Consider the following 23086-nt stretch of genomic DNA (forward strand, 5'->3'; position numbering starts at 1 on the left):
ATTTCCACGAGCAATTGGACTGAGATTTTCTGACTTTCAGAATCGCTCGATCTTAAACCACAAAATCCCAAACATGAAATCCATGGATTAAGATAAATCCAGAGCAACTCATTCTTCATCCTCCTCAAGCTGTTGGATCTCTGTGTGTTCAGAATATGTAAAGCGTCCATGTTTTCTCTGCATGTAAATAGTAAGTGGACTTGAGCTTGTATCGTTCTTTTCTAGCCCTCTGACTACTCAAAGCGCTTTTAGACCGCAGGTCACACCTACACATTCACACCCCAAGCAGCGGGAGCAACTTGGGGTTAAGTGTCTTGCCCAAGGATGCATTGGACATGTGTCTGCAGGAGCTGAGGATCGAACCTCAAACCTTCCAGGCTGTTGATGTTGTGATAATATATAACATATCTACATATTGTAATTTTATGCTTTTTAGTTTCGGAAGCATTTCTGTATTTGATGCTGATTGTTGACGATGATGTAAAATGTAACCTTCCTGGACAGACTGCGGGTCGTTACAGGTTGACTGAATGAGAGATAGTTCTGAAAAAAGGAATCAGAGGAGGAGATGAGTAATGGATGCATGGATGGCTGATTCCATTTCCTGGCAGTCTGAGTCGGTTTCAGACTAAATGGATTGGATTCTTGTACGGGGAGCAGCTGCAGCCCGAGCCCACGTACAGTATGTACAAATATCATGGCACCCACAAAGAAACCACACATAGGAAGGAAACTCTCGGGACAACAGAGGCTTATGTTGTGTGGTTTCATAATGCGTCCATGCATTTTTGCTTTTCATTAGCAGTTTAGATTCTAATGTGTTTTGGATATGATGCGAGGGATGATGCCTGATGATCTTTGTCTAGTATTATAGTACTCGAAATCAGTCCTGGTCTCAAGACCGGTCTGGAGACCACTTTCTGAAGGTCTTGTCTCGGAATCTACAGCATTTTGACTTGTTCTTGTCTCGGTCCTGGACTGGGCAGACTCCGGATTTTAAATCAAGACCTCCACTGACCGGCTACTTTCATCATTAGAAGGAAAATGCCTCTTTGTAAAAGAAGGCATAACCTCAATTCATTCATAGTTAGATATTTATCTCCTGGTAACTGTCACAACCTTCCCGTTGTTACGGTCTAAGTGAGTGGCACGCCCCCTAAACACAAGATGAGGATTTTTCATTGATATTTATGGTCTTGGTCTCGTCCTGCCTTGGCCTTGACTCGGTCTAGATCCCTAAATGTCTTGGCCATATTTGTCATCATTTGAACCATTGTCAGGTATTATTTGTTGTCTTAGCATTGTGACTATTGTCATGGTGAAAAAAACAGTAAACATCGTGAGTGTGTCTGATCTACATTGAATGTTATTCTACTTGCCTAAACTCAAACTAAAACTCAATATCTAGATTTTTATCTAGTGAAGATTAAGCTGGAGTCCAACATCAGCTGTTTTCTTTGTTATCTTAATTCAATCAGGACAGACTTAATTATGACTGAACTATTATTTTATGTTTGATGAAAGAGAAAATGTGCAAGGCTTTTGGAGTTTCTCTTTATGTGGAAAAGTGGAGGGATGGTAACACAGAAGATGAGAAAGGCACCACGGCGTCTTCCTCTTTATTACCTGAGGTGAGCAGGTATCATGCAGCACCACCATGACTTCCTACCTGTGGGGCTGAGGCGACAAAAGGTGTGTGTGGCATGACTGTGAAACTCAACAGGAAGAAGAATGCATCCGTCCTGCTGCCATGAGGGACGCTGACAATGAGAAGGAGATATTGTTTGGAGCATGGAGACTGACAGATGGCCTGGATGATTACAAGAGAATGTGTTTAAACTATCCGGTTGTTTTCTGCCGGTGAGGCCAATGGCAGGAAGGAATGGAGAGGACGTTTCCTCCTTTTGTGTGCGGAATCGGACATAGGCTTCTACTTACACTGCCAAAGTGAACATAATGTGACAATGTGAACACAAGGGCAGCTGTGGCTGCATCCTTGAAGGGTTTGGGGTTCCCATCCCCAGCTCCTGCGGCCACATGTCCAACGTGTCCTTGGGCAAGACACTTAACCCTAAGTTGCTCCCCCTGCTTAATCAGTGGCGTATGAATGGATGAGTTAATACTGATGGAGTCGTTACTCAGCAGCCTCTACCATCAGTATGTGAATGTGTAGGTGTGACTTCCGGTGAAAAAGCTCTTTGAATAGACAGAAGACTAGAAGAGAAATATACAGTCCATTTACCATAAAGGTGAACGTGCGTTCGGTGTGGCCAAAACATCAGTTTGTTTTGGTTTAATGCTGGAGCTCAAGGGTGACATCTACTGGAACAAAAAGTTGCACATTTTTCCTTTAACTGAAAGTTCCTTTTATTGATATAAGTTCTTGTAACTGTGGTTGTCTTTTCTCTGTGTGTAATGAAAACACATTTCCACTTTCCTAGGCCATGAAGGTGGTGTCCAAGAAGAAGCTGATGAAGCAGTGTGGTTTTCCACGTAAGTCCTTTCTTTCCCAAAGGTTGGTCATGAAGTTGTTTTCAGTGGGTTGTGAATGGAAATAAATGTGTCAAAACGTCTAAGAAGTGCTTTTTAAAACCGTTTGTTTTGTTCCATCTGTTTGTTCTGTCACGTGTTTTGTACAAACTGAGGTCCAAACTCCTACATTGTTCATTAAAGGTCACATATCCTCCTCCTCTTCAACCAGTTTAAATAAGTCTCAGAGCTCCTCAAAGCATGTGTGTGAAGTTTCTTGCTCTAAACCCACTCTGATCCTGTATTTGATCATGTCTATAAACCCCTCTAGTTCAGCCCTGCTCAGAACAGGCTGTTTCTGTGTCTGTACCTTTAAATGTAAATGAGCTGTGTCTGACCACGCCCCCTCTCTGGAAGGACCTATTTTTTCGGTGAAAAGGCAGACTCAGAGGGCAGACCAAACACCTAGCTGTGGGAGTGTCACCCACCTGGGGGAGGGGTTACTGCCCTTTGTGATGTAATGAAGGGAAAATCTCCAATCGGCCTGTTTGAGCACACATTTTCTGAAAAGTGGAGCTGGCAGAAGACAGAGAGGATGGACTTTTCTCATCACAATTTCTCAAAACTTCTCAGAAAAAGCTGAAAAGCACTGCATTAAATAATCAATCAATAATTATGGAACAATGAAACACAACAAGGTCAGTAAGATTAGAGAAAATCTGCTCGGAGAAAAAACTGTTGGAAGAGACTTATTTGGCCTTGTACTCACAAAACTCACTGTGTATGAGTGCTTACCAAGGCTGTTAACCAGGGAGTAACATGATCTCAGCCACAAACACTGCCATGATGGTGTTTCATGTTTGAATGCCAGAAAAATACAGAATTTGTCAGATACAAGATTAAGTGCAAATAAGTAAAAAAGAAACAAACAGGAAAACCCTCCCTATCCTGGAGTTGTTACCTTGTCCGCCACTTGATGTATCAACACTGTTAAAACTGAACTTGTTTGGTACCATGGCATTAATGTGTTTGCGTCTGCAGGTCGCCCACCACCGAGAGGACCCAAAGCAGCACAGGGAGAGCAGCCGAAGATCCTCGGACCCCTGGAGAGGGTTTATCAAGAGATCGCGATCCTTAAGAAACTGGACCATGTCAACATTGTTAAGCTGGTGGAGGTGAGAGTAACAGAAAGAGTCATTGTGCTGCCTTTCATTGAGTAGTGACTAGTTAGTGCATTTGTCCTGTTGCTGTCAAAGAAGGTAGGGTAGTGTTTTTTTATTGAGTTAATTATTTGATTTAGGGCTTTTCTTAGGGTTAGGGGTGATGGGGAGTCACCAAAAGATTGGAAACAACTGATCTAGACTATGTACTTTACAACATATTAAAATAAGGCATGACAAACGATACCGATATTTGCCCTTTGGTCCATGTCCATACCTCCTTGTACAAAACTTAAAGGGTCTTTTAAAAGCGTCTCCTTTTGCACGTGTTGAAGTCGCTGTACATTAATGCAGACTGCACACTTGAATAACGAGCACAGAAAAACAAACATCCAACGCTCTATACACTAATCGCAAATATTAGCCTTTGCTAATCCTTAACATGGTAAACATTGTACCTGCTAAACGTGTTAGCGTTCGCATGGTCTGCATGTTTAACACGATACGTTGAGTTTGCTCCTGGAGCAGCCTTACAGAGCTGCCAGCATGGCTTCAGCCTCTTTGTCCTGGTACATGACTTTCATGCACAGTCTGCAGTGAACACTGTTCTACACTTATATTTCTTTTGTTTGGAGAACCATAGGGTGACCATCTGTCCTGGTTTGACTGGGACCTTTTTGTTCTCAAGCACTGTGTCCCGAGTCCCCACAATTATCTATAAAACACTAATATTTCCCGGTTCTGAACAGTCCTTGTCCCGGAGTTAACCAACCAAAACAATACACCATTCTTACAGTACTGATTTGTTTGTATGTCACTCAATGTCCTATCCAAGGCTGCTGCTTTTTTAACCAATAGAGAAACATCACTAATGCACCTTGAGTAACGACTCAATACTGATTTGTCTGTTCATGTGTCAATCTGTCTCAGGGTTGTGGTTGTTGCTTTGCCAGAATAGCTTATCATACCAACAGAAGCTGATATGTAATGACAGGCAAGCTAGCTGTCATGCCGTTTTCCAAAGATGCTCCAGGCAATTACATCTTCTTTTGAAACATACCAGGTGATGAATACGCTGCTTTTTGTACACACTGCAAGTGTCCATTTTCAGTCGCCAACGGTGAAAATGCCGACATACAAAGACATTAAAATGAGCAAACACAAACCGTGTATACAGGACGGAAATAGAACCCATTTGATTTACTTCAGTGAGGCAAACGCCGGTGACAAAGAGCTGCTCAGGAGGAGGGCGTCTCTACCCACGGCCGTGTGTCACCAGTGCAGGTCAGGGATCTGATTATAGTAAACTGAATATGTTCTATTACACCAGTGGCGATTGCAGAGTCCATTGGGGCCCAAGACAAAAATCAGTTGGGGGGACTTCCTACCAGTGTTCAGCAGGGCAATGAGAGTGAGTGCTGTCAGATGGAGCCCCCTTTTGGAGGTTTGCTACTATCATTGCAAAATTTGCACATTATGGGTGGCTGCATTATGGGTTTAAATTTTGTCTGGCCTCTGGGGTAACCTGGTCTGGGGCCCAAAGCGGTTGCCTGCCTTGCCTGTTGGCAAGCAGAGCCTATGTATTACACCAATGCAATCCTTTGTGTTACATAATTAAATTTTTCAAATAAGGTTTTGGTTCCTCTTGGGAGACACCATGTTGTTGCTCCATGCTGTTCCATCCAAAAAACAGTTGTACCATGAGCTCGTACATGTAGGTTTTTGTTCAAATTACAGTGTTCTATTTGGAGGTCTGAAAATATGGTCACCCTGCCTTTAGGGTTAAATGAAAAACTGTTTCTTGCAGCAGGAAATTGTCTCTTCATAGCTCTGATTAAAGCATGTGGACTTCCACCACAGGTTTATTAACCTTTGTGGTCAGGATTAGACTTCATCGCTCCATCTCATGATGGCCTTTCCCTCTGTGCGCCCTGGCTCATGCTTTGTCCATTCTTCATATCCGTTTGTGTCCGACACAAAAGGTGGATAACACCCGTCAGTACACGTGAAAATAAGATGGGTTTAACCTTCGAGACATCTGTCATCACACTTCTATCACTGAACATTTATGATGTTAAGGTTATATTCTCGAAAGAAAGAAAACGAAGCTTCCTGTGAATGGATTGTTCTTCACGGCAGACGGCGCTCTCAAACTGCGTTGGGGACGTTTAAAGAAGGATAGACTGTCGCTCTCGGCAGAGGCGGTTGTTTGTGAAAAATGAAAGCCCATTTGAAGACGTGACACAAGATGCCCGCCGCTCCCTCGCAATGCCATCAGAGTGTTTTTCAATCTCGACCAGATGGCGGGGGCACTGATGTCATTGTCAGGCGTTAAGCTCGGGGAGGCAGTCAGAAGGAAAGGAAAGCTGTCTGGCTTTCTGAAGCATGATGTGGCAAAAAATATAAAAGAGTTTTTGAGTAAAATGCTTTGTACTTTGTGCAGAAACTCTCATCCCTTTACCTCCTTTGTCCGCCCTCAGATCCCCTCTCATAATGGGGATGTGTGGGTGACGGGAGAGAACCTGCCTCTCTCTGTTCGTCCGTTTAAACAGGCGCCGCTTTCCTCCCAACCGATCCCTGTGAGGCTGCAGCCCAGTCCTTCCAATTAAGAATGGACTTTTTCTCTTGGGTTGGAACCATTAAGGCAGACGTAGAGTGGAACAGATTAAAACTGATGAGAGTGTTGTGGTCATTTGTCACAGATGGTGGGGGAGAGACAGTGAAACCAGCTCCATATTAGCTGGGTGATGGGGCAGCAGTAGCTCAGTCTGTAGGGACTTGGGTTGGGAACCGGAGGGTCGCCGGTTCAAGTCCCGGTGCAGACCATGTTTGGAAGTTGGTCTGGTAGCCGAGGTGCCCTTGAGCAAGGCACCAAACCTCCTCCCCACCATCAGCTCAGGAGCGCCCGCAGTGAGCAGCTCCGTCACTCTGACATCTTTCCATTAGTGCATGTCCATATGATCCTGTTTGTGTGCATGTATGTATATACTTCAGCCTATGTGTGTTGCATGAGTACAGAGTGTAAAAACTGAAATTTTCCCTCACGGGGATCAATAAAGTAAATCTATCTATCTATATTAGCCCGGATATTAGCTAATATCAGAGTGGACACTTTAACTTCCCAAGCTCAATTAACGTGCTCTTCAACATAAGTCAAGACTCCTTTCGAACACGTCTTTGTCTGAGCTTTAGCAGACAGCTGCAGAGGAAAGTATGAAGCTAGTACTGGATTTGTCTTTGCATACAAAGTCAGCTCAGTTATTCTTTATATTATTCTGGTTGTACACAGAAATTAAAAGGAACAGTTTTGATTTTGAGACAGTGTGAGTATACACCAACTTATTGACTGTGGCAAGTATTTTAAAGGTCACATGTTGTCCTGTAGTTCTCCAAATCGGTCTTGATCTCGAGACCACTTTTTGTAGGTCTTGGCCTCGTTTCAGAATTGAAAGCATTTTTACTCTCCCTTGTCTCGTTCTCAGTCTGGGCGGATTCCAGATTTTATATCAAGACCACCACTGATCGGCTAGTTTTCCATAGCTTATCATAGTAAAACGCCTCTTTCTAAAAGAACATATTACTTTAAATCATTTGTAGTTAGATTTTTCCTCCTGGTTACCATACTAACCAAGACCAGAGTGCATGGAGACCAAAACAATAAATATCACTGAAATCCTTAAGTCTATCAAACATCACCTCCTCCCTCAATGTCCTCACTCTTAAGATTGTCTAGTGTTCATAGGAACATAAAGTGAAAAGCTAAAAGGTTGTGTTCGAGACGTTCTAAAGCTCTTATTAGTCCTGCTTAGTCCTTTAAAAAGGAAGAAAAGATTCAGCGTGAATGCATCCTGTCCGCTCTTTACACCCCTCACATAAGAAGTAATGTTAGTTTTGATAGTTTGCACACCTACCTGCACTTGAATACAGGACCTTGAGGTTTGAAACGGCTTGTCTGCTTTAATGATGGTTATGTAAATGTTCCAGGTGCTGGATGATCCTGCAGAGGACAACCTCCACATGGGTATGCACATCTTTCACTCTGTTGTCGCCCCCTGTGACACACATGACAGGGATGAGTGTCCATATGGCTTCTTCATAATTCAGACCATCTCTTGAATAATCACTTCAGGGCTCAGACATTATGCAGAGATGTTCCATCAGCGATGCCAGGTCACATACTGCAGACGCCTGTTAGTGTGAAATGTCAGTCTTTATGTGCTTAATGTGACGCTTGAAGCTAATTGAATGATAGTTTAAAGGAATAATGTGATGCTAGCAGTGGGTCAGAGCCCGCTGCATGAATAGATGTATAACATGCTCGGTCTTATGTTTCCTTTTCTCCCTCTTCTTTCTTCTTTCTGACAGTTTTTGAGCTTATGCGTAAAGGGTGAGTAGAGAACATTCTCTTTTTTAAATAATTAAAAAGCTCACCCCCTCCTGTTCCTCTAACTTCACCTCCGCATTTCATCCACCTCTCCCTTTTCACCCTCCTCTCCTCCTTCCTAATCCTCCTCTCCTTTGTCATCCTCCTTTCCCTTTTCATCCTCCTCTCCTCCTTCCTCATCCTCCTCTCCTTCTCCTTCATCCTCCTCTCCTTCTTCACCCTCTTCTCCTTCCTCATCCCCATCTCCTCCTTGATCATCCTCCTCTCCTCCTTCTTCATCCTTCTCTCCTCCTCTCCTTCTCCTTCATCCCCCTCTCCTTCTTCACCCTCCTCTCCTTCCTCATCCTCCTCCTCCTTCATTCTCCTCTCCTTCCTCATCCTCCTCTTCTTCTTCATCCTCCTCCCCCCTCTCTCCTCTCCTTCTTCATCCTCCTCTCCTCTCCTTCTTCATCCTCCTCTCCTCCTCTCCTTCTCCTTCATCCCCCTCTCCTTCTCTCCTTCTCCTTCATCCCCCTCTCCTTCCTCATCCTCCTCTCCTCCTTCATTCTCCTCTCCTTCCTCATCCTCCTCTCCTCTCCTTCATCCTCCTCCCCCCTCTCTCCTCTCCTTCTTCATCCTCCTCTCCTCCTTCTTCATCCTTCTCTCCTCCTCTCCTTCTCCTTCATCCCCCTCTCCTTCTTCACCCTCCTCGCCTTCCTCATCCTCCTCTCCTCCTTCATTCTCCTCTCCTTCCTCATCCTCCTCTCCTCTCCTTCTTCATCCTCCTCCCCCCTCTCTCCTCTCCTTCTTCATCCTCTCCTTCCTCCGCATCTCCTCCATCCGCACCATTCTGTCTTTCTTCATCCTCCTCTCCTCTCCTTCATCCTCCTCTCCTCCTTTCTCCTCTCCTCCTCTCCTTCATCACTCCGAGCTGACACCATGCTGCTGTTTATTTCATCACAGGCTTCAAAGGAGTTCATAATGTTCTCAGGTTTCCATTGCTGTCGGCGGTGGCAGTCGGCCGTGTAAATGTTTCACGTCTTGATGCACGAGCTGTTCCTTCCTACACCGCTCAAAAATCTGCGATGATCTAATGATCGGGGACCTTTAGTTATTATTATTATAGGAGTCTGGAGGAGGGAGGGGGCAGCTGGTATCATTACACAAATGTGCTTTAATAAGTCATGTTCTCCTTTTTAATAAGAAGGTTGGCTCTATTTGTACGCTTTTTTTAAAGAATGAGAGGGAACTTTTGCTCTCTTGTTGCCCCTGAGAGAGAGATGATAGACACTGATTAATACAGAGCAGCTGCCTGATTTGGATTCTTCTCACTCATCATAAAACTCCACAGCTGCTTACTGATTCTACTTGCCTCAGGACAGGTTCTACTAGTGGTGCACGATCTGAGATTCATAATCAATCAATCATGACGGGACAATATGCAGGGAGTCTACACTTCCTTGCCGCTGAGGTGGAGGTCAGAGCAGGCCGTGCATGAATGAGGATGGCGGTGGTTGTGGGGGCGACACAGTCTGATGGTGGGGGCTGGGTGCAGTGCCCCATCACTTCGCTGAAGGTTGGGGGAGCTCCGTCTATACTCGAGAGCCTGGCTTCTGCTGCCGGGACGAGGCCTCCTGAGCTTCTAACACACTGACACAGTATTTTTTTTTATGCTTTTCATGGTAACGTTAGGATACTGCAGTATTACAGCAGTACAGGTTAAAAACAAGGAGAAAAGGACTAACCCAAAAAGTGAGTAAAGTAAGACATAATGCCTAATGCTACATGACATTGTGCTGTCATGGTTACAGAGAAGTCGCAAAGTGCTGTCCCGTTGGTATTAAACCACAGCAGCCTCGTGCACAAAATCACTTTCCAGGTGACGTCGATTAAGTCTGTAAGGGCTCAGGGTTTGGGGAGGAAATCGAGATTTAGCCCAACACACTGATGATCACTGAGACTATATCTCAATCTTTGAATGAGAGTCCTGACTGACTTACAGGTCTTTTGAAATACCGTGCCTTGGACTATAAAGACACCAAACTGGCTCTGGTACAGATGGGTTTGAGGTCTACACGGGAAAGACAAAGTCTCAGTCACATATTTTGATCAGGATGTTACAGTCTGTTTACATACGTTTCTGCATTTGGAATACACATTTTTGTGCTAATAAAACAACTGATCCATGTAATCTGAAGATTTGTCCACCCCACACTCTCTCTCTCTCTCTCTTTGTGTTTGTCTCTCTGTTTCTGCCTCACTGACCTGCCTGCATGGGTTTCCAGCCCGGTGATGGAAGTGCCCACAGACAGTCCTCTGTCGGAGGAGCAGGCCAGGTTGTACTTCAGAGACGTCATCCTTGGCATAGAGTACTGTGAGTATCTCATGCGGAACGAGGCCTGTCTCTGAGGCTGTGAAACATACCTGTGAAGTGTTTCACTGAAATGTTGTGCTCCACCCATTCCCCCGAGGATAGCGCTACATACAGTTATTACATTGATCTGTTTCTAAAGTTATCATGTCCCCTCTGATGCTCAAAGTGTAGAAGTCTTCTAACATCATGCTCTCCCCCTGCTCTTTAAAGCGATGATTGTGTTTCCTTTTTTTTTTTAAAAGAACAAAGTGTTCTTGACCGTCTTTTTTTCCGCCCCTCGAGGTCTGGCTGCAGACGCGTGTCGTCCCCTTCATCAGTATCGAGCCTCCCTACGCTGAAATGGTTTCCTCGAGCCGTGTCCTCATTTACTGCACCAGATCCATTTCACTGAGCTATGAGCCTAATGATTAGAGATCAATGCTGCCTCTCTGAGCTCCGTCTTCCAGATAATACTGCAGAGACTCACAGGAACTGATGCACAAGCTGACACGTTTAGCTCAACAGTTGTGTTTATTACACCGTTCAACAAAATAAAATTTTAAAGCAGTTTACTGTGGAGTATCAGCTATATTTTCTGCTACTTTAATTATGGATGACCCATTTGAAAAATAAATCCTGTAGACTTCCTCATGTGTTTTCATATGAGGTATAGAGACACAGAATTGTGCTTAAATGAAAAACTATCAGACTTCAAAGGGTTAAATTGATTCTTCCTTCTCCTCAAAGACAATAATAATAATAATAACTTTATTTATATAGCACCTTTTAAAAACACAGGTTTACAAAGTGCTTTGACAAACAGCAATCAAACGCTGTTTCCAACAACACTGCTTCGATTATTTCACACGTTATTGGTATTCCGCTGTGATAAATTGGGTGCTGTTGCTGTGGTCGAAGGAAATGTGTCATGTAGATGTCGATCAAGATTGACCGTAGTCAGTCGAAGCCTCAGATTGCTTTTTGCACATAAAATTGACCAAGAGGGGTAAAGAGGTAAAAGCAGCATACAGTTACCAGGATGCATTGCACCATTGAGGGGGGTCCCTGCTGCAGAGGCTAATGCTTTAAAGTGATCCTCAGCATAACAAAGTTTGGGAACTCCTGATCTATACAACTGATGACCAGAATGACGCTACATATATAAAAATGCAGAATGGTTTAAGTTGTTTATCAAAGAGTGTTGTCTACTATAATTCAGTGGCCATTGGCTGCGTGCAGGTGTTACATCCTCCCTCCGGTCACAGTTAAACACAATGGCTCAAGAAAAAGGAGGACCAGAAAACACATGGGACACCGCAGGTTTTTTTAAGGTATGAACCCTGAGATTTATTTTTAAGGAAAATTCCACCCCTGGCCAAAAAGAACAACAGATGGGAAGGCGCCGAGCCAAACTCGTTTTAGGTCATCGCTCCCCCTAAAACAACCGGAGAAGAAAAAAATCACCTGGAGAAACAAAAAGACAGAAAATAGGTCCAGCTGTGATCTCTAGCCCAAACTAAAATAAGAAAACCCAACAATATGGACATGAAAAACAGAAACCGAGATAGGGAAAAGTAAAAATGGGGAACAAAATCTTCTCACCACGTCGCTGCCCAAGGTGTTAAGTTTTACTTTGTGTATCCCTCTGCCTCAGGAGTTCTGAACATATTTAATTATCACCACAGTAACAGATTATGGCGGGCGATTGTTTATTCCTCTGTCTTGTCCTCAGTGCACTACCAGAAGATCGTCCACAGGGACATCAAACCTTCGAACTTGTTACTGGGGGACGATGGTCATGTGAAAATAGCAGACTTCGGGGTCAGCAACCAGTTTGAGGGCAACGATGCGCTGCTGTCCGGCACTGCTGGCACTCCTGCCTTTATGGCACCAGAGACGCTGTCAGACACACGGAAGAGCTTCAGTGGGAAGGTAAGTGAACTCTTTATTTATATTGAAAAATGTAAAAGCTAAGCTTCATCTCTGCCTCTGGTTAAAGCAGCTGCTGTAAGCCTTAATCCCATGAGTTTAAAGATCCAATCAGTGAGATGTGAAGTGAGTGAAATGATAAAGTGACCTTACTATATGATCAGACATTAAGGAAACATGCTATGTTGAAGTGCTGGCTTCTCTGACAACAATGCAGCAGCCAGTATGTCCTCCTTCTAACTTTAGATTCTGCTCCTGAATGCTCTGGACAACCGTTTTGGACGCTCCTCGATTTGCCAGATATGAGAGCAGTTATCAGGTCAACAGGTGTTGCAGCGATAGAAGCGGGCAAGAGAAGTGGTTCAGATAGAAGTGATTGTACCCGACCTAAAAAGCCTCTGCATGTTTCTAATAAGCTCCACGAGCAGAAACGTGCTCAAACTAGGATCAATATTGGAGATGCTTTTGAAAAATGGAGAGAGGTTAGAACACAGAAAGGTTTACAGACTGATGCAGAGCTGGATAAACACTGAAGCTTCAGTGTCCACAACATGGTGACCTGTGTGAGCATGGACTCTAGAGAGGAGGGGGCGGGGGGAGACAGCTCTCTACAATGTTTAGAATTTAGACTGCAGTACCCATTTTAAACACTAGGTGTCAGAGTTACATACTGCTCCTTTAACTGAGAACCATTAGAAACAAAGATGAGTTTGATTATCAGTCTTTGTTTTTGTGTGTGAGCTGGTTCTTATTATTTATTAATCCAGCTGAGAACAGCACCTTCACTAAAGTCAGATAATGGTCTTTTAGTTTTAAAAAGCTGATATTGATTTTGTGAACGTTTCCATCATCATTAAGCTCTTCTTGGTTGTACAGTTAAATAATGATCAGTCATGTTTGTCGAGCAGAACGCCACTCCTCATAACGATCGGACTGGCGACCTCCTCCCTCCACATTTGACGTACTTCCTCCGTTATTCTTGCATAATTAAACATCTTTTGAGGCGTGTGAATCAGCTCTGACTAATAATTGATTTTCAAACAACAAACAACCAAAGGTGTTCCTGTTTGAGCCCTCAGTCTTAACCCTGACATCGTCTCTAATATCACATATTATTGGTGGGTTGTGTAACTGTTCCTCCATTGGTTTTCAACGATTGGATTAGTCAACATAAAGACATTGTGTGACTTCAAAAAGGAGAGTCAGAGAGTGTTATTGTATTGCATACAGAGAGGATGTGAGAGGCATTCAAGTGCCCCATCCTGCTGTTTCCTTGAGCTTTCAAAAGACACATGCAGTCATTATATCAGCTGCTTTTTCTCTCATTAGTCTGCTTCATCCTGTTCAATCCCTGAAGAGTTATTTATTCATCAACATGTGTGATGAGGGTGGAAATCAGTAGCGGAGTGGGAAGAGAATAAGAACAAAAAGTTTGTTTATGTACTTAAATAAGTGTGCACTCTGTTTCAAACATGCACTCTTTGCTTAGTGTTGAATATGGCAGTCGATTTACCAGATAGTCGATCGTAGTGATACTCAACCTGAGGCTCTTGAGCCACATGTGGCTCATTTGGGACTAGTTGTGGCTTTTTTAGGTCCTACTTAGAAAAACAAAAATCCAAAGTAATTATTTAGAAAAGGGAAACATTGTCAGCAAAAATTATTCTTTGCAAGTCATGTCACTGTGTTTCCCACACATATTTTAGGAAAGAAAGAGGTTTTTTGATTGTGGCTCTTGCAGAAATATTTTTTGGTCAATGTGGCTCTTAAGTCCAACAAGGCTGAGTACCACTGATCTAGCGGTTCTGTTGCACACTTCCTCCTTATGCAAAATAATTAAGTCAAGGCTCAAAACATAGAGACCGAAATGCATACTAGGACACGACACAGATTTAGATTCCCGCCCAAAGTAATCAAGAATAAATAAGAAACCAAAGAAACAGAAAGGGGGCTGGAGACCCCTTCCAAAAAGAACACAAGATGCGAAGGTGCCCAGCCAACCATGTAATGGGCCGTCACTCTTGGCATCTCCACAAAAGAAAAAGATTAACCTGAAGAAACGAAAAGACTGAAAATAGGACTACAGGTGATCTCCAGCTCAAACTTAAACAACAAAAACCAGCAATCTAAACCTGCCTGAGGAAAAACAGAAACCGAGATAGGGAAAAATAAAAATGGGGAATAAAAGCTCCTCTCCACCAGGGGCGCCGGTAACGTAGTGGTTAGTGCGTGCAACCCATGTACAGACCTCTGGCTCCTTTCCTGCATGTCATTCCCCGCTCTTTAGCTCTCCCCGATTTCCGTCTCTATCGTCTGTCCGATCTCAAAAAATAGAAAAACCCAAAAGCTCCTCATGGCATCGCTGCCCAGAGTGTGTGTGCCCCTGTCTCTCCTACCTGGATCCTCTGAATCCCCCTCCTTCTCTCTGAGCACAGTGTGCACTCAGGTGTGCAGCAGGTAGAGGGAGAGGTGGCCGTGCATTAAAAAAAACAGCAACAGGAAGCAAAACAATCCCAGTTTAGCTCATCCTACCGGTGAAGCAATGTGGAAGTAAATGATCTTCAGTATGTTTTGTATTTGAAAAGAGAAAATTATCCAAGCATGATCACCAGCTTCCTCCGCACAGAAACGCTCGGTAAAAAGGATTTCAGTCGCACTCTTTCAGGTCTACTTCAGGAAACGTGTTGAGTTGGTGTAATTTTGTAAAGAGTGTTTTTTACTTTGTCCACATCTGATCAGTACTGAAATATTTAATGTCAGGCACTCGTATGTCACTTAAACCCCCTCAGTGCTCAGCCTCAGTGGTACCTCAGGCCATTAGTACTCGTTAGTCATCCAGCATCGTGCTGAAAACAAACGTGTGTGGCTCTGAGATGGCTTTCGGAGGTTCAGAGGGCAGCTTCTATCATTTCATATCTATCAGGGAGTAGAAATGGATTTCTAGGAGAGTCGGGCTGAGAGGAGACAAAAGAGCCTGATGGATAGCTGCAGTGTCTCCACTATCTGATCACACACATCCATCTGCGAGGTATTAGCCGGTACGCATCCCCAGAATAAGAACCTTGTATGTGCCATAAATCACCCTAAGGCAGTCGGCACCGATTAAGGTCACAGTGTTTGTTTGTGTAAAGTAGGTGTTTGGATCACAGCAGTGTGTTTTTTCAAATGTTCGTTTGGCTTCATGTCACCTTTAATGTCCCTTATTTAAAGGCACTGGACGTGTGGGCCATGGGAGTTACTCTCTACTGCTTCGTCTTTGGGAAGGTGAGTCAGCACATCCTCTCAGTCTTTTTTTTTTCAGCTGCAGGTTCACTGCAGGTAACACGGACGGCTGAAAGGAAAGTGTTCATTTCAAAGACAGCCGTGCTTGTTAACAAGCACACAGTGACATTCAGGTAGGAACATAGTCGATCACCAACCTTCTTTTCTTTGTTACAGCCAGTGTGAGGGAAGCAAAGGAAAAGATTAGCATGCTGCCAGTTTGTAGTTAGACTACAGAAATACCTCACAAAGGAGAGAAACCTGGTTTGGTCCTCCTTTGGTCCTCCTCTTCAACCAGTGTAAATAAGTCTCAGAGCTCCTCAAAACATGTGTGTGAAGTTACTTGTTCTAAATCCACTCTGATCCTGTATTTGATCATGTCTATAAACCCCTCTATTTCAGCCCTGCTCAGAACAGACTGTTTCTGTGTCTGTACCTTTAAATGTAAATGTGCTGTATCTGACCACGCCCCCTCTCTGGAAGGACTCGTGTGGCTCGGGCTTTCTCGCTCCATGTCCTATTGTTTATGGTGAGAAGGCAGACTCAGCGGGCAGAACAAACACCTAGCTGTGGGAGTGTCACCCACCTGGGGGAGGGGCTACTGCCCTTTGTGATGTCATGAAGAGAGACATTTTTTTTAAAAAGTGGAGCAGGCAATAGACGGAGAGGATGGACTTTTCTCATCATTGGGGGGGGGGGGGGGGGGGGGGTGTAGACAGACACATATTAGAGATAGAAAAACATGGTGAAGAGGATTTTGTATAAAATGTGACCTTTTAAAAGATGGTCAGACTGGGGGCGCTTGTTTAGATCAGAAGCCCTACATAAGGCATGTGGCAAAAGGCAAAAATGACCCAAAAAATAAAGTAAGATGTGCTTGTGGAATGCTGAATTCTCCTGTTCTTATTCTTATTTGGCTGTCTCCAGGAAAACAGAATTTGTGAACACTACAATTCACTGTTCTCTCTCTCTGTTTTTCCTCTGCTCCTCCTGCAGTGCCCGTTTATTGATGAGTACATACTGGCTTTGCACAATAAGATAAGGACCAAGCTTGTGGATTTCCCAGAAACGTAAGTCTGACTCCTGCGTCCTCCCTCCTCCTCCTCCCTCCACATCCTCCTCCTACACTCTATTAAACGAGACAGCAGTGATGCTCCAGGCTCATACTTTTCCTTAGCAGCTGTCATCATTACCTCGATATTTAATTTCTATTCATCTCTGTTTTTGTCTCAAAATCGTTTTCTTCTTTTTGCAGTTGCCATTTGCAACTGCAGATATAAATGAGTAGCTTTGTGTGCTGCAGCTTTTAGGAGCACTCAGTAGATGTAGATGACAAAAACGGCTCCTCCTTACCTTCACGCTCTCATCCAGGTCTACACTCTCTCTCGCCCTCTACGCTCTGCAAATGAAAGGCGTCTGATCCAACCTTCACAACAGGGTCCCAAGTCTCTAACTAGACTCTTCTCCTCTGTCGCCCCCTGCTGGTGGAATAAACCACCAAACTCCTTTGGTTCTACAGAGTCTCTTTGCGCCTTTAAGAAAAAGCTAAAGACCTTCATGATGATAATGACGACGGCGATATTTAGGATGGTTTTGATGCTGATTAAAACTCTCAAGAACAGCTGTCGATGTTGTTGTTGATGATGTATATTAAAAATGTGCACTTCCTGTCAGCACCTATGTGTCCGCTCGGACTTAAAGCTGTTTGTTTGCACTTCCTGACATTGTTTCCTCCTCTCTAGATCTTTGCTTGTGTTGTTCTAACTCTCTGATGTTCGTTGCTTTAGATAAAAGCATCTGATAAATGAATTGTAGAGTTCTATATGTCGCCTTTAAGGGATCAAAATAAGTATCAAAACAGAAAACGAGTGCACCAGTTGCCTGGACACATGCAAGCCCTTTCTAAAGAGAAACATGAAGGTCTTTTATTTTGGTAAATAACAGGAAACTACAGTGATAGAACGATCAGCCATCAAAGGGTAGCAGTGGGGATAGCCTGCAGGAACACACCGGTGGTGGAGTGTAAATACACACGTGTGCAGGAGATATTATTGTGAGTGTGTCGGAGTCAGGACTGGGTGTTTAAAATGATAAGTGTCTTCACACAGTGGTGTGGAGAGGGTCCGTGTCTGTGCACAGAGCACGTTCATTAAACGCAGCAGAATATCACAGCAGGTAATGGAATCATCTCCACGCTGAACCCATCAGTGACAGTTAGCTCAGAGAAACGAATGCTTAAAAATCTCAACACATTGTTGTGTTTCCATGATGCATGAGTGTATCACAACTTGATTTAAACTCACAGGCTTCAGATCTACAGATGTGCAGCTCCAAAATAAAAGGAGCAAGAATAATGGTAATCCAGTTAATTCTCTGCACTGCGCTGCTTATCTCATTGCTCTCTCCGTTTGGTTGTCTCTCTCTCTCTCTTCATCCATGTTTACCCTTTTTAATCTAATGCAGTGAACTCTTTTCAGTGTTTATTCATTACTTTGAGCATGGTTGAAAATGTTCACTGCTTTAAGTGTAACATTCAAACCATTGATGTTTTCCTTTTAGCTGATCTGTACAACTTCCCTGCACGCTTGCTCATTAATTTCAATGCACTCTCAAGCACAACGAGTACTGTCGAGGTCTTACAACTCCCTTAATATGAGGATACATGAGGGGCATACAGTGGCTGAGTGGTTAGGGCGCGGGCCCAGTGTCCACATGCTGTAGTCCTCGAAGCAGGCAGCCCGGGTTCAAATCTGACCTGTGGCTGACATGTCTTTCCCCACTCTCTCTCTCTCTCTCTCTCTCTATCTCTCTCTCTCCCTGATTTCAGACTACACCCACTGGTTTATCTCTACAGTAAATGCATAAAAAAACCTCAAATAAATATGAGTATACATTTGATTTAAACTGTAAAGTACCCTTTTAGTGCACAAGAAGCCCTGTTTAGAAAATCTGCTCGAAGTTGCACCTCATGTCATTCATTCTCTTTATTGACATCTGCATCAAGAAGAACATAGACACCTAAATAATCTGTGTCATCATCGTGTCTGTCATCCGTCCCCCCACTCAGTAGAGCAAACACTCTGCGTGTATTCTGGGTGATAGTAAGTGACAGGCGTTCTCTCAGAGGTGAGAAAAGAAGATCTTCTGTTAATTCTATCTGACAGCACAAACAATCCCATAATGGATAACTGCAGAGGGGGAGATAATGAATTATTCCAGCTGTCCTTTTCTTCTTCTGTGGCCGTCAAAGTCATCGAAATGAAAGAATCTGAGAATGTCGTTTTATTTTAAGGTTTAAGAAATGTAAAGTTGAGGTCGACACAGCTTCTTTTGAACAGTTCACATGCTTGTAGGAAATCAGATTTTATACAAATGTCATCACAATCAACAGCTGTAGTGTCCTTTTTCTCATTATGAACCACATGTGCAAACAAGCGGAGCTCCTAGTCACACAATGATCTTGTGTTTCTTTTCAGGCCTAATGCCAGTGAGGAGCTGCGGACTCTTATCTTACGGATGCTCGACAAGAACCCGGACAACCGGATCACCATCCCTGAGATCAAGGTACCAAAGAGGGCTGACAAAGTGTAAAGAGGAGAACACAGTGTTAGTCACTGATTGTTCACGGAGAAAGACGGCTGATTGTAACAAGGCTCTCATTGTTCATGTTCAGACACAACACTCACGACTGTGCTTTTGTCTGCTGTGATTGGCTGAGAGGACCGTGTGACCTCACTGTGTGGTGTGGTACAGCAGGGAACATTAGTCGTGCTGTGCTGCTGCAGGGCGTGATGAGACCTGTCTGAGTCTAAAGAAGAGGGTCCAGAAGCAGCCCGGGTGACACATGTCACTCCTCACTCCCCACCGTGTTTCCATGACACAGTCTGATAATGTGTCAGTGAGTCATGCTCTCACCAGAGACTCTGTTTGTGTTGATGGAACAGGAGATAATTAGGCCTGCGTGCATCATGCATATATGTGTGCACTAACACACAGACTCACACTCTCACAAACACATATTTTATAAGACATGAAAACAAGTTTACATCTGTGCATGGATTGGTTCAACAGAGCTCAGGTTTGGCTGTTAGCTTGTTCAGCAGTGTGACTGATGTTGGAAGGAAAGCGGGGTGAAAGGTCACATGTTATCCTCCTTTTTCAACCAGTTTAAAAAAGCTTCCCAAAACATGTTTGTGAAGTTTCTTGTTAGAAAGAAAAATGTGCCATGTAACGGTTTGTCAGGAGGCTTAAAACCCGCCTCAGCTCCAGCTCTCAGCCTGTTGTTAGGTTGACTGAAAGTTAGACTGAGACAGCATTTCCAGCATGGAGACCGCCATTGATGGGACTTAATGGGGTTAATGTTGTCTTGTCGTAAAAACGATTTAGTCCTGGAGGTCAGAGGTTCACAAATAGCAGCAGGGAGTGGTCGTGGGATATTCAACACATTACAGTCAATTAACCTTATAAAAAAAAGATTCAAACCAACAGTGAATTAATCTTTCTTACAAGTGATAACACGTCAGTAAGCTTAGAGACTGAGTGACTTTCTCAAATGGTGTGTGTGTGTGTGTGTGTGTGTGTGTGTGTGTGTGTGTGTGTGTGTGTGTGTGTGTGTGTGTGTGTGTGTGTGTGTGTGTGTGTGTGTGTGTGTGTGTGTGTGTGTGTGTGTGTGTGTGTGTGTGTGTGTGTGTGTGTGTGTGTGTGTGTGTGTGTGTGTGTGTGTGTGTGTGTGTGTGTGTGTGTGTGTGTGTGTGTGTGTGTGTGTGTGTGTGTGTGTGTGTGTGTGTGTGTGTGTGTGTGTGTGTGTGTGTGTGTGTGTGTGTGTGTGTGTGTGTGTGTGTGTGTGTGTGTGTGTGTGTGTGTGTGTGTGTGTGTGTTCTCCACACAGTCACTGCAGGAGCATTTCATCCGAGAAGAGCTTTGTCAAACTTTCGCTCTGAGCACACGAGCAGAGCTTCGAGGTCTGCCTCAAGCAGAGATTGTAGTATCCCTAAACGTGGCTCCGCTTTGGCACAATCTGCTTTCACTTTTAAAGCCATGAAAGAATAGAATAATCTCCGAACTAGTCTGAAACTTTGCACAAACTTCCACACTTTCTCCCACAAAGTCAACAAATGGATAAGCAGTTAGTCTTTTTAGTCTTTTATAATCCTTTTTTTTTTTTTCAGTCGGTATGAAATGGCTGAAGCCGAGATCCACAGACGGGCTGGGAAAGTGGGAGGCTGACTAACATGCTGTTGCTTTTGTTCTTTTCAATAGTGGACAACAACAAACAAACAAATGTTTTATTCGATCCAACTTTAACTTGAAATCAAAGTGAGCAGGAGTGTAGTTACTTTGAGGCTGGCTGGTCCCTCTGAGAGATTTTCTGTCCTGACTTTAAACGCGATACATCAAAACAGAAAGCTGCCTGGAAAACACGTGTTTGTGATTATGATGTAAAATATGTACGTTTGTTAGAGGGAGTGCTCCTGTCGGATATATCAAATATGAATACAAAAAAGAGACTCCTGAGTTTAAATCACCGGCACTGTGGATTATAGTTACAGTATAGACAGGTTGTCATGTTCTCACACTGTCAGATCTCTTGATCATGCGTGTCTCTTTGTGCGTTTAGATGGACCAGTGGGTGACCCAGGGGGGCACAGACCCCCTGCCTCTGGAGGACGAGCACTGCTCTGTGGTGGAGGTGACGGAGGAGGACATCCAGAACTCAGTCAAGTTTGTCCCCAGCCTCTCTGCAGTGGTGAGACGCCCCGCAACGCCTGATCCTGCACACCTTTCCTTTTAACACATCCCAATTAACGTGAAACTGAGCGCAGCCACACGTGCCACTTTGCCTGCCTTGCCTCCTCCCATTAATGACTTTGCAAATTACTGTAAACCAGCCACATGCTGCAACCTAAAGGCCGAATAAAGATAGCGAATCGTGCAGGAAAAGGAACAAAAAAGAAGAATTTCACTGACTGTGAAATTGAGGTGGTTGTTACTGAGGTGGAGGCCAGACAACACATTTTATTTGGTGCTCTGTAAACAGGGGTCTGAGGCCAGCGTCTCCAAAGCAGCTGATCGGCCTCGACCTCTAAGGGGCGCCAGTCATATTAATCCATTAGTGCATGTCCATAGGATCCTGTTTGTGCATGTGTGTGTGTGTAGCATGACTCACTAACAGAGTAAAAGTGACTTTGCCCTCAAGGGATTAATCAAGTTTTGTGTACTAATCATCTTAAGACCGTCTGCATGTCTCTGTAACCGCTGTGTGTTTGTGAATGTTGCAGATCTTGGTCAGAGCCATGCTGAGGAAGCGCTCCTTCAGTAACCCCTTTGAGTGTCCGAGCAGGAGGGAGGAGAGGTCCATGTCTGCGCCCGGCAGCCTGCTCATGTAAGCACTCATCATTATTCAGTCTGTGGCGCACACAGTCCAGCGGTCGGATCCTCAATACTACTAAAAAATACATAAACAAACCCTGCAGGCGTGTTCTTGTTATTGCAGGGATTGCTGTAGATTCTGACATAACTATATCTGTACCTCACACCTGTCTCCTCTCTGTGTATCAGGTTAACCAGTGCTCACTCCTGCAGCAGCAGCAGCTGCTGCCGCTTTGGGTTGCCATAGCACCATATTTCATTATTTCATTGTATGCTGTGGAGCTTACAGCTTTTATAAGTGTTTCTTTGTGTGTTGCTTTCAGAGACACGGAGTAATAGAGATCCATCAGCGCCTCAAGCTGACCTTGGATTTTTTTGTAACACTGATTGAAAGCATCAAAGGCGGAAATGGCCAATCGTCTTATCCCCTCATTCAGCATAGACAGTGCAATCCGGGGAGTAGCTATAGCTGGTCCCTGCGATCAGTGGGGGGCCCTCGAGGACACTAATCTGTGTTAAATGTCCTACAGAGTTTGTGATGAGGAAGGACTACTGCAGCGCTGAGCATGTAATCTCCCATTGTCAGGGGTTTTAATAGATGATTCCTCCTCGTTCTAGGCCGAGGTCCCCCCCCCCGTTACACTCCATGCAGCCACAGTGCTGCTATCTAAGGTGAAGGTGTTTTCAGAGGATGGGTGGGGAGTCTGAAACAATACTGCCCCCTGCTGGAAAATATAAGCAAGCTCCTAAAATATTAGATATTTGGTCGGAAATAGCAATAGAAAGAACATTTTATGAACTGTCTCAAGCTTTTGTTAAATTATTCAAACTGCCATGGTCCCATTGGTCAATCAGAGCAATTGGACAGCTCCACACTGCCCCTTGTGTCGAGGAAGGGGAGTGCATAGAGGGGAGGTCATCTCCACCAACGACCATGTCTTTGACCCCCCCCCCCCCCCCCAGGTGACCTTTCCCCTCTCACCTGTGACCTTTCCCTCTTCTCTTCCTTTCACTGTGCTGCAGGGATGCATGGCCTTTCCGGCCTTCTTTAAAACTTCACCCCTCACTCAGGTAACACAATACAGTCTGGCTCACAATTCCTCTGACATCTACCAGCTGCTGCGCCCATCATCATCTTTGAACCCTCAGCTCTCGCTTATACCTTCCAATAGAAACAACCAA

The 23086-nt window shown here is 44.2% G+C and overlaps 1 protein-coding gene across 2 annotated transcripts in view; it reads left to right on the top strand.

Moving 5' to 3' along the window:
• Positions 1-23086, top strand: part of camkk1a (calcium/calmodulin-dependent protein kinase kinase 1, alpha a) — a 65599-nt gene that overhangs the window by 36475 nt on the left and 6038 nt on the right. The window contains exons 5-16 of one of the 2 annotated variants that reach the window (XM_020650439.3): positions 2442-2493; positions 3511-3644; positions 7614-7650; positions 7995-8016; positions 10278-10366; positions 12078-12277; positions 15485-15538; positions 16532-16605; positions 19012-19099; positions 21153-21281; positions 21814-21917; positions 22928-22975. In XM_020650439.3, the coding sequence (XP_020506095.1) occupies positions 2442-2493; positions 3511-3644; positions 7614-7650; positions 7995-8016; positions 10278-10366; positions 12078-12277; positions 15485-15538; positions 16532-16605; positions 19012-19099; positions 21153-21281; positions 21814-21917; positions 22928-22975 (1031 nt within the window). The remainder of the gene's footprint in view (positions 1-2441; positions 2494-3510; positions 3645-7613; positions 7651-7994; positions 8017-10277; positions 10367-12077; positions 12278-15484; positions 15539-16531; positions 16606-19011; positions 19100-21152; positions 21282-21813; positions 21918-22927; positions 22976-23086) is intronic. The other variant, XM_020650440.3, reaches the window with a different exon arrangement.

The sequence above is a fragment of the Labrus bergylta genome, chromosome 14, assembly GCF_963930695.1.
Source record: "Labrus bergylta chromosome 14, fLabBer1.1, whole genome shotgun sequence".
NCBI classification, from domain to species: Eukaryota; Metazoa; Chordata; class Actinopteri; order Labriformes; family Labridae; genus Labrus; species Labrus bergylta.